This window comes from Pundamilia nyererei, unplaced genomic scaffold, assembly GCF_000239375.1.
Source record: "Pundamilia nyererei isolate P.nyererei 1_Seehausen unplaced genomic scaffold, PunNye1.0 scaffold00083, whole genome shotgun sequence".
Classification (NCBI taxonomy): Eukaryota; Metazoa; Chordata; class Actinopteri; order Cichliformes; family Cichlidae; genus Pundamilia; species Pundamilia nyererei.
The window spans coordinates 1,417,217-1,428,918 of NW_005187484.1; the positions used below are offsets into that span (position 1 = coordinate 1,417,217).

Consider the following 11,702-nt stretch of genomic DNA (forward strand, 5'->3'; position numbering starts at 1 on the left):
AACATGTATAATGTAAACAGAATTGGTCCTAGCACTGAACCCTGTGGAACTCCATAATTAACCTCAGTGTGTGAAGAGGACTCTCCATTTACATGTACAAATTGGAGATCTATTAGATACATATACATATATATATTGTTGGGTCTGTGTTTCCACAAGCCCAGCTACACCCCCGAACTAAGACCTTACAAATTTAAGAAACACAATGACACATTCAACAATTAGACTTAACATATATATATATGTATTTTTATATTTCACCATATTGTATTGCATCCTTGTTTTATGACAACATTGTAAAATGATCACAATAAGCTTTTCTCTTCCTCCACTGCAGGTATGCCAGCCTGTACTTCTGTGCTGGTCTGGAGGACAAGGATAATGAGCTGCTTGCCCTCGAGGTGCTGCACAGATATGTTGAGTTGCTGGACAAATACTTTGGAAACGTAAGTAGAGTTGGATGCCATGGCCTACAACAATCCAGAGGTTGTTAAGGGGCTCTTTTTAAACATCATCCATCTTTCTCAGTTGTCCCTGCACCTCTGCTAAGATGTTCTCAATTATTTTGGCTAATAACAGCTCTGCACAGGTTGACCTAAGTCACCAGTGTTATACTGGGAGTTATGCAAGCCTCTCAAAATTATTCTCAAATATTGAAAAGATACAGCAACCGTGTATGGACTCAAGTATGTGATTGTTGGACACCCTGACTACTGGCACTTTTTCTCACTCAGGCTAAATTGGTTCAGCTTTTTTATACATTGGGTGATGTCAGGTGGCAGGCCCTGGCTCACAGCCTGTGTTCAACTTCTGCACATAGATACAGATATGTTGAATGGAAGTTGAGTGCACTTTATGTAGCTCTATCAACTTCAGTTCAGACCCCTTGATTAGGTTAAAGGAGCTTAGTCTAAAAATCAAATACACAGAGTAACTGTGGGTGCCTTTTTAGGTGAAACAGTGCAATGTGGGGGGGTTTTTCATGGTGAGGACAGTAAAAACTCCCTTGCTCAAGCTTGTCAGACTCCCTCTAGTGTCTGTAATCTGTCGCTGCTTCAAAACACTTTGAAGCACTCCTGATTTGACTAGACTTAGAAATCAGCTGAACCTTCTTATTTACAAAAACCAGCCAATGAGAACGAGTGGTTTGCGTTCTCAATGCAAAACACTGGGAGGTTAATTTGTTTGGGAAACAAACTGGCTTGACAACAATATATAAAAGTCTGCATATATGTATTTATTTTTCCTTGTAATTCTTTCTTTCTTTCATATATTTGCAATTTCTTTCTAAAATTTAATGAAATTTAATTGGTGGTTTCATCCACTTAATAACACTTAAATAACTAAATAAGTATCATTTAAAAAATAAACTGATAGTTAATTAAACTTGAGTTTGTAGTTTGAGAGACATAGATGTTTATTGATCGGTAAAGAGTTGATTTGTAAAACATGTATCAACATTATCTAAATGGTTACAGTCACAGCTGATGTTCATAACACATTTTTTCAGGAGTGCATACAGATGAGAGAAAAATGATCACCCACCTATGAAATTTTAAGTTTTTTATCAAATTGTTTTTGTAATATTTAAAATGTACATTCCATATTCCATAATAGTTATTGTGTACAACAGTATGTAATTCACAGAGTTATTTTTTGTACACACCCTAATGATTTAAGCTGATTGCAAATGATTCATTAACATTATTATCGTTTGATAGTTTATGGTAAAACAACTATTCAGTGAAGTGTTACGAGATGTATTCTTTTCTCTGATCTGATGCATGCTGTGTCATTCTTTTTCAGGTGTGTGAGCTGGACATTATTTTCAACTTCGAGAAGGCTTACTTCATCCTGGATGAATTCCTCATGGGAGGAGAGATCTTAGAAACCTCCAAACTGGCCGTGGGTGTGTCTATGGAGGAGGCCGACACACTCCAAGAGGTATATTAAGCTTTTGTCAAACATTTAGCTAGTGCAAGCTTTGCCCTGACTCTTTGAAAATTCATTCTTGTGACTCTTATGTCACCACAGACGATGGAAGAATACATGAGCAAACCTGCCTACTGAGCCAAGAGAGGACGGCGGATGGTTCACATTTGAAAGCATGAAGCGAGATGTTTATCGCTTGGCAGTAAAGACTCTTTCAGGGTAGTGCTGTGGTCATACAACAACCACAAACCTGGTGATATTTTGACTCAGGTGTGAAGAATAGTAATGATGTTTGCATCTGTAAGTGCCTTTGAAGGCTCATATTTATTAATCTCAGGGTTTCGTGACAGGTAAGTGACTGAAATGAGCCAATATCACCTTTTTCACTTAGTATTAGTTGTTTTGTGACTTTATTAAGACCGATGCTTTGTGTGGTGGTGAGCAAATGGAGAAACACTAGACAGTAAGGAAAAAAATAAAGTCAATGCTTTATTTACCTCAGCTATGTCACATATGACCACATTTAAGAAAGAATTACCAAAAAAAACACAAGTGAATCTAAAGGATCCAACACTGGTTTTGATTGTGTGTGCGTTGAAATGTAAGGCTGGTGAGACACGTGTACTCATTAAGTGTTGTTTGAGCAACCAAGTCATCTGGAAAAAAACAAAAATAAAAACATCAAGAGAATGTCTGAACACTTACATTTCTGCTAATAAACAGGAACGGTTGTAAACCTACAGAATAACTAAAGTTGACTGCATGTTTTATTCTTCAAAATACTTTATTTTTCTTCCTTCCACCAAAACAATAGAGAATTATGTATATATATCTACAGCCTGATTTATATTCCCGGGGCAGTTTTGGCATCGCTTTCCTCAGTTTCTGGGTTCAGATAGCTCAGCAGTTTCATCATCGCCTCATTCTCTAAGCCTTGCATTTGAGCGTTACTGCCCCTCTCGTCACCCTCAGACAGTTTCTTTTCCTTTGGGCTATTATCTGAATCCATTTGATCAAAATATTCCTCCATGGCCTTTTCAAAAGAGCCTGTTGCGCTCTGGCCAGCTTCCTCCCGCTTTTGACTCGCCTTGTTGTTCCTGTACGCAGGTTTGGGATACTGTGCCAGCATCTGAGCAGCTAGATATGCTGCCAGTTCATCCTCATCCACGGTGTCATCGTAGTCATCTTTGAAAGTGCTGGGAAGGCGCCTTTGCGTGGGAGTGGATTCCCCAAACACTACCGTAGGCTGACTGTGAAGTCGTGACAGTGAGCCTCTGTGGTGCTTCTGCTTCCTGATGGGATTCTCCGCAGCTCCCAGCCCCAGGATTTTAAGGATCTCTTCCGTTCTTAGCTCCTCTGGGGTCTTTTGCGGATAAGGCAGCCGTCTGTTGTAGAATTTTTCCTGAGGAATGGTGTTTATCTTCTTTGAGGATATCTTAGAGAGCGTAGTTTCTCCTCTGGCTAAACCATTGCTCTTTTGCGACTTGTCCTGATTCGTCAAGTCTCCTGTTTTCAGCATGTCCAACAGGTCTTCGGGTGGGATCTGGTATTTTTGGGAGATCTGAATGAGTTTGTAGATGACCCGTGCATCTATGTTATCTCTGTACTGACTCTGAGCCACCATCCTCACCGCCCTCTCTCTTTCCTCTTCCTCCTCTAGCTCTCTTTTCTGCTCTTCCTCTTCCGTTTTCTCCAGCACCTTCAGGAGGTAGTAGTCCACCAGATTTCCTGCATCATCCAGATCTTTTGACCTTTTAACGGGGTACCCTTCACCATCCTCCTCCTCATCTTCATCCGCATCAGCCCCTTCGTCATTGTTGTCGATGTAATCGAGCCCTCTGTAAGCCTCATATTTGTTCTGCCTCTCCTCCTGCTCGTCTTCCTCTTCCCGTCCTTCTAGTGGACCCCAGTCTGTCAGATCCCCTCCTATATCGTCATACGCTGCATTCCTCGCATTAAACAGATCTTCATCTACATCATCCTTCTCCATGTTGTCCTCCTCATCTAAGCGCTTATGTGTGGTCTTTGGGCTGGTCAGCTTGTCAAGTTCATCAAAAACAGACTGCAACGTGGCTAGGTTCTGAGGTGTGTACTTCTCCTCCACATTCTCATTGGTACGTTTGTATGGGCTGTCATGCTCCAGCCCCTCCTCGTCCTCTTCCTCATCCCCCTCACCTTCCTCCTCATCCTCAAACATTAAGGGCAGCTTCTTGTGAGGCGTGATGCTCTGTTGTTTCTGCTGCACGTACACCCTGTGCTTCATGTCTGTCCTCTCTGCGCTGGGACGAAGCAGAGCAGGCTTGGAGGCCTCCGTCTGCTGGAGCGTGCTAAGCACAGCCTGCAGCAGCTCTTCACTCTTATCCTCCCTTCCTTCCTCGTCCTCCTCTTCCTCATCTTTGCTCTGTGTAGGGTTGGAAGCAAGCCTCACCATGGCACGCAGCTTCTCAGCATCATCCATGTGGCCAGCATCGGCAGCTGGAGTGAGAGGAGGCTCCACATTGGTTCTTTGACGGAGGCTCTCAATGAACTCCAAGGCTTTCAGCATATCTGCGTTAGGAACCTGGTGGACATTCCTACTCTCTGATTCACTTCCACGAAGTCTATGCGCCCTCAGTGAAGCCCCATGAATGCTGGAGGAACTGAGGAAGAGAAGGAGCAAGAGGAGGTTGGCAAAACAGACAAGGAAAGGTTTGCCTGTGGCAGAGGTCTCAGGGAGTGACGACATGGTGACGCCTGTAGATGAAAGACAAAAGAAGCACATGTCAGCTCTGACCTTTACACGGTTATACCTAACAGGTTCTCAGTGGTTACCGCTCTGGCATTTCTAAAATGCCTTCTGCTGTCATTGTCAATTTAAATGTCTGCTTTGATGATAACAGCGCAAACCACAGTGACATCTTTGGCGACACTGAGTCCATTTGTTTGTCTGTGACAGGGATGACTGGTGCTCTGATGGAAACCAGGTCAAACACCTTGGAATAAATGTGAAATGTCAGGGAAGAAACTATTAAATTACTGTTAGCCTTTTACATCCGCTCTGCTCTGCTGTAGTTAGAATCAGGGAGGGCGTGGGAGCGGTGGTGGGGCTCCCACTAAATATGATTGCCCTCCTAAATGTCATCTACCCCCACCCTTAGTAGGCTACATTTACAGAAGTACTTACAGATTTAAAGATTTCGGCCTCATTCACTCCTATTTCAGACTGTATTCTACTGAATTTGGGAAACAAATACTGCACTTCATACTCCATACCATTTTTTAAATTAACAAAAAATCCTGAAGACAGACAGAAGATTGAATTGTTTATTTTATTTTATTAACCTGACACATTTCAAGTGTATGTTAATATATTTTTTACAAAGTAAAAACACGTAGTAGCCGTGACTCTGAGTGTAAATCACCGTGCAGGTCAGACACTGTTTGTTTTCCCTCGCTGATATTTGGAGATCACACTGGAATGTGCCGCCTGTTCGCCAGCAGCGGAACAGCAGCGGGAACAGCAGCGCCTTCCAGCTCCCGTCTAAAATCTCATTAGACATCGAATTGCTGCTCTCCGTGAGTCACGGCCCTTGTTGTCAAGGTAACCCGGTAGGGCTGATGTTCCCATGGAATCTCTCCTTTAGCCCGAAAACCTCTGAACAACAATTTTTTTGCATTTTCTGACCTTTTTATTTTTCGAACTTTTAAGTCCGCACATAAATGTCAGCGTTCATTAAATCATACTTACAGAATAATTTTATTTCTTTCATTTCATTTCTCTCACTAAGACAAGAATTGTGTCTCAGTGAGAGAAATAATAAGGACATAGAGAATAACAGAGAATAATAAGAACACGAGAAAAGACCAGAAGTGCTACGGCATCACAAGCACCATATTTACGTCTCCATCGGTTCTTCAGAGCTACATTTAACTTCCTCGAACTTCAGCAAATATTATGGTTAGACTAATGTTTACATTTGCAGCACTAAAAGTTACTCTTAAAAGCCACAGAGGCTCCGAAAATAACCTGGAGCGGCGCGAGAACAAAGACACTCTGCGACCAACACAACCTCTGCTCCTCAACATCTGTAGCGGCGCATCAGGTTGGCAAAAAAACGAAGCTCTTTTTAAACGACTGAAAAGCCCGCTCTCTGTTCGCGGCGAGAAAAGAGAAAAGCGCGTGCGTTAGACGGCATGAGCACAAACAACAGATAGCTCACCTCTGGAGTTCAGTTTCTGCCGAGGGTCGGGAGTGAGCTGAGCATCTCTCTGCCTCGCGGTGCGAGTCTGGATTTCAGGACCGCGGAAAGCTCCTCGCGCTATTAGAGGAACCACCTGACTCGTGCGTCAGAGAGCCAGGAGATACGCAACACACCCACGCGCACGAGTTCACTTACATTAAAAACGCCCAGCACGCGCACGCGGGTATTTCATTTGAGGCAGCCAAACAAAAGTGCTTCTGTCTCTAAATACGGACTGAAATTAGTTCGTGCAGCCATCATCACAGCTTATAATAGAGATGCATAAAGCCCCGTATTTATAGGGCTGCCCGGGGTATCACAGAGCGCGACTCAGGCGGTGTTTGAAATTCAGTTTCCTCTGAGAAACCTTATTGTTGTTGTTCAGATGTGGTGGAGGAGGAAGACCAAGCTGTTTACACTAACTCACCTTTTGAGAGTCCATTCACCGTTAAAATCCTAAATGACAGGGACTAAATGAAATCAGAATGTATGAGTTACCGTGTGCCTGCGCTGATTATATAGTACGCTTATAGTGTGTTTACCAACAGAAAGTGTTGAATGGCTGCTGTCATTGTGTCTCTGCTGCAGCACAGAGGGACGGAGACAGTTAAAAGTCCACCGATGACTCACATACGGACTCCGCCAAAGCCAGAGACGGGCGGGGTGACAGAGGGACTGCGGAGGTGTGTGTGTGTGTGTGTGTGTGTGTGTGTGTGTGTGTGTGTGTGTGAGAGAGAGAGAGAGAGAGAGAGAGAGAGAGAAAGAGAGAGAGAGAGAGAAAGAGAGAGTGCCGTCAACCAGCGTGCACTATGATCTCTATTTATTTTTGGCTGCCTGTCAAATCTTGTCTATTATAAATCTGTGTGTGCGTGCGTGTGTGTGCAGTGCTTGCAGTTTCATTCATAAATCCACTGCTTTGCTGCGTTTGATTTCAGTTCTGGCTATCCTCCACTGACCGGGCTGTCTGACATTCAGTGGAGCTTTTCTTGTTTTTTCGCTTTGTCACAGCTGCAGTAAAACGGTTCTCTGGGTTTTTCAGCATCCTCACAGTCCTTCCTCACAATGACTCACAAAGCCTGACACAATGTAAACAAATCAATGTGATTTAAAAAGCCCAATTCTTCTTCTTCTTTTCTTTTGGTAAAACATTTGTCAGCACTTCCATTTTCAAGCTTTTCAAAACATTATACAATCTGCTTTAAAACCCTTTTGTGTTTAAAATGTGTATGTACATGGGGTGGGAACTGATGAGTCATACAGCATCTTTTCCCATTCATTAAGGAACTTTAGAGGCTCACTGTTGTCACATTCACAACTTCTAGAAGACACTGTCAGGGCCAAGGGAGTAAAAGAGAACCAGGACAAAAGAGCTAATTTTTATCTCATGCCTCCTTCAGCCTAATTACACCCTCCCTCATGGATAACACGCACACATGCACCCATCCACACACTGTGCCACTTTTGTACTGATAAAGCCCGAGCTGTCTGACTAATTGCTTGTGGTTGTGTCCGTGGAAAGATTACTGGTAAACAGAAACCAATTACAGCTCAGTTCCGCTCCCATTTCCACCGCCTGTCCACTGAAAAAGACAAAGTGCTTTCTCAGGTCAGATGACAAGGTTCTCATTGGCAATTAGAATTTCCTTTTTTTCATACAGCTGTGTTATGTCACACTTTTTCAAAATGGTAATTTATTTATGTCGTTTGTAACGTGGTGAATGTGAAACCTTTTCAAGCACAGGATTGACTTTGCCGCACTGACTTCTAGCTCAGGTTGCAGTCTCATTACACATTATGTAAAATAATTGGGCTGAGTCTTTGTTCCAGCCGTCTCTCACAAGGGCGATTAAGTTTATTCTGGCGAACAGAAACTTAAGTGAAGAGGAAGTTTAGAAGGTTCTCTTTTACTTTAGTTTGAACAAAGATGGAAAATAGTAGGCATATAATAATATATTATCACTTCTACTTCTTATTTTTAATTCTTTGATTCTAGTGACTTTACAAAACAGTTCAAAGTGATATTTATTTTTCTTATACTTGACCTTGATGCAGCCCTTCACTTCATTCACTGTCTGAAACAAGCAGCAAGTTGTATCAATTATTTTATTTTATGTTTATTTCTGTAGAGACCACTGCGCTGATTGTAACTAACCAAAAGGATCTTGAGCTGGACATGTTAAGATTATCGCTGGGAGTCACCAGAATGAAAAGGATTAGAAATGAGTACATAAAAGGAATACAGAAGGACAGCTCAGGTTGAGTAGGTTGGAGACAAAGTTAGAGAGGGAATGCTGAGATGGTTTGGACATATACAGAGGAGGGACATATCAGACAAAGGATATAAAGATGGACCGCCACCAGGCAGGAGGAAAAAAGGAGGATCACAGAAGAGGTTAATGGATGTATGAGATGGAGGTTCGGATGAGATGGAGGCAGATGGTCCACTGTGGTGACCCCCCTAAAGGGAGCAGCTCAAAGCAGAAGAAAAACAGACAAGCATGTACCATGCAACATACCACAGCATTCATAGCCTAAACTAGTTAGGTTTTTCTAACTAAAAAAAAAAAGAAGCCAAAAACAAACCACTTTTCCACAAATGCTGAGTGCACAACATGATTACAACTATTACTGCTGCTTTGGGCAGTAGGTATTTATCGGTATATATAAGGTATTTAATGCTAAAATCTTAAGCTCTCACAAATGTCAAATCCTAAACATTAAAGGTGCATCAAGATATTCGGCTAGATTTTTCAAATGTAACTGAAAGTTTTTAACATTCAGCTACTGGGACAGTCTGAGACGTACTATCTTCAAGATTTATATTTTTGGCTGACTCATCGTTGTACCTTTGCAAATCAAGTCATTTAATAGTTCAGAAGATTAGAAAGAAATCTTGACTGGATGGAGAATTTCTTGTTTATTTGAGCTATTTATTCCTTTAACTCAATGAATGCAGTATATGGCCTTATATATTACATTACACAAGGAAACTACAGAATAACTACAAAGTGTAAACTGGACAGTAAAAGACCTGGTGATGCCATCAGGCGTATGGTGGAGTGTAAAAATCAGCAATTAAAGCCAAAATGGAAAAATAAAAAGCTTTAAATTAGATTTCACAGACAGTGGGCAAAACGAAGAACCTCTGTCTGTCAGATTCTTAAATGTTGCTAAATCCTGATTGGTGTACATATGTAAGTTACATCACCTTTTGTAAGCTGAGCCCACCCCCTTCAAACAGTACAACAGGACTTAAACCGCTTCTAGAAATGAACCTAAACTGCTCTAAATGTGGCAAAAATGTTGCATTTACAGGCTCCCGCTGCTCATGTAAACCAAATGACTGAGAAAATGTGTTGAATATAGTAGGTGTGCTGTTTGTGTGTGGGCCTTATAATGTTTGAGGGCACCTCTCTTCTTTTGTGCCTTTCCTTTCTGTGCGTTTGTCTCCTGGCGACTGACCGGCTGCTCTCCATTCATTACTACTGAGGCCAGCAGCCAATAATTCAGCTCCGTAACTCAGGTTTTCAGAAGCTTGGCAGGCACAATGTAGAGAGAGCGAGCGAGAGAGGCAGAGGGAGTGGTTGTGAATGGGACTTTGACGTCAGCCTCCCCTCTCTCCGGTCGATTATGTGTGTATCTGTGTGTGTCTCTGTGTGTGAATAGGTGAGACGCATCAGTTTTTTGGTCTTTATTGAAATGCATGATGTGGCACCAGAGTGTGTTCAGAGTCTCTCCAAGGCATTTTACAACACACCGGGGCAGACATACAAAATGTCCCTCACCACGTGTGTCACCTTTCTCTGAAATGATGGAAACAATGAAGTCATTGGGTTCCTGAAACAGAACGTTTACAGCCTGCACATCTGCCTGGGAGGGTTACAGGAGATTGAATGTGAGCTGCTAAAAAGGGATCAAAGGATGAAAACCCAAACCCTGACATTTTATGAAATGATCTTTTTTTTTGTGGAACAACCATTAAAAGACCCCGATGTGCTAATTTTGAAGTGCTTCACCTAAAAGCAGCATTTACGTAACGGTCCTCAAATCCATTTTTGTGAAAAGGAGAGCCCGGCTGCCGGTAGGAAAAAAAAAGGTGCTTTATGCATCTATAGACCCATGACTCACTTGTTTACTGATGCTTTGTGCAGACAGTACATCAGAAACAATCAAAGCACTTTGGCCATTCATGAAAATCTAAATGTAATTGGCAGGATCACATGACTGACACATATACAGGCTTAAAAAAGGAAGTAAATGATACAGGATGCAGAAGAGACGTTCAGAGGCACAACTAAGAAGTTTACACAGATATTAACACCAATTGAGGCTTCATCAGTGAAATTTCACATCCCACGTTCATTAATTATTATTAGCTTACATTTCCGTATTGCATTTCAGCCAGTTGGTTTATCGTATTTCAAGAAGTCAGCAAAACAAAACTCCCTCATTCTAAGATGTTATTTCACATGGATATCTTTAATTAACAGAATTTCATGTATGTTCAAATCACATTAATCACCATGACATTAGTGGCTTCCACACAAACATGCACCTTAAATTGCCCTTGATGGCAAACATAAAACCGACAGAGAAATATAAAATGTTTTTGCTGAACCAAACTGAACAGCCTTCTCTTCATTATGCATAACTTTAAGTATAAATTTTACCCTGTCACATTTAGGAACTGTTAAATTAGACCAAAACTGTTTTTTTTAATCTTCATAGACTGTATAAAAAGATGGCTGTACCAACTATGACATCCCGCTTTCGTTAGTGAGGTTGATCGTTTCCCTCCACTGCCACGTAGAGGTTATGGAAGTAAACGTGACATGTGAGGATGTCGTCGGGTGACTTGTCAGTTTGGCTCTGATGGTGACGACAATTTACAAAATGAGCATCATGTTTTTTTCAGTAAGACCTGAAACAACTGGTTGTACCCATATACTCTCCAAGATAATTTTTATTGAAGACAAAAGGGAACACGAGGCTTTTTCTTGGTAGTCTCTTAACTGGACTTGTTGTTGTAACCAGTGGAGATGCCCCTAGTGGTGATAAAAAAGAATGCACGTTACAGGAACTCCAACACTTTTCAGCATCATAATCAGAGTTCATGCAGCAACAAAAAAAGGAACATTTTAGACTTAACTTAAATAGACAAATAAACAGAATAAAATCTTTTTACTCTTTTCTGTGTATTTTACCTGGAACAGCAATCTTTATTTTGCTGAAGTTGCTCCAGGTAAAAGGAGCTAACATGCTAAATTTGGTAGTATTCTTTGAATTCGCTTGCTTGAGAGAGGCTGTGACTAGCTGAGTGGGTTTATGGTGACACATCTGAGCATTTGATTTTAGCTTTAATAATTCCCCAAACAGTTCCTATTATTTGCAATTATTTGTTAATATGTTACGTTGCTGTAACATGTTATTTATTTATGATTTATTATTGTGCCTGTTTCCGGTTGTTATTGTTTCGTCGTACTGCAAGCTTAGAAATATGGTATCTAACCAGATTCTTACCCTGGATGGCATTACCTTGGCCTCCAGTAA

General features: G+C 41.5%; 2 protein-coding genes across 2 annotated transcripts in view; one reads left to right on the forward strand and one right to left on the reverse strand.

The window, feature by feature from the left end:
• Positions 1 to 2,133, forward strand: part of ap1s3a (adaptor related protein complex 1 subunit sigma 3a) — a gene marked incomplete at its 5' end in the record, with an annotated part of 5,086 nt that extends 2,953 nt beyond the window's left edge. The window contains 3 exons of the mRNA XM_005738346.2: positions 338 to 446; positions 1,807 to 1,944; positions 2,035 to 2,133. Of these exons, the coding sequence (XP_005738403.1) occupies positions 338 to 446; positions 1,807 to 1,944; positions 2,035 to 2,070 (283 nt within the window). The remainder of the gene's footprint in view (positions 1 to 337; positions 447 to 1,806; positions 1,945 to 2,034) is intronic.
• Positions 2,134 to 2,413: 280 nt separating this feature from the next.
• Positions 2,414 to 6,231, reverse strand: scg2a (secretogranin II a). Its single transcript, XM_005738345.2, has 2 exons — positions 6,132 to 6,231; positions 2,414 to 4,665 (listed from the first exon to the last, which is right to left on the reverse strand). Exon 2 carries the CDS (start codon positions 4,655 to 4,657, stop codon positions 2,777 to 2,779), a length of 1,881 nt encoding a protein of 626 aa, XP_005738402.1. The 5' UTR covers positions 4,658 to 4,665; positions 6,132 to 6,231; the 3' UTR covers positions 2,414 to 2,776.
• Positions 6,232 to 11,702: the final 5,471 nt, after the last annotated feature.

Excerpts from the sequence above, each read along its gene's own strand:
- scg2a (XM_005738345.2), bottom strand. The coding sequence starts at position 4,657 with ATGTCGTCACTCCCTGAGACCTCTGCCACAGGCAAACCTTTCCTTGTC.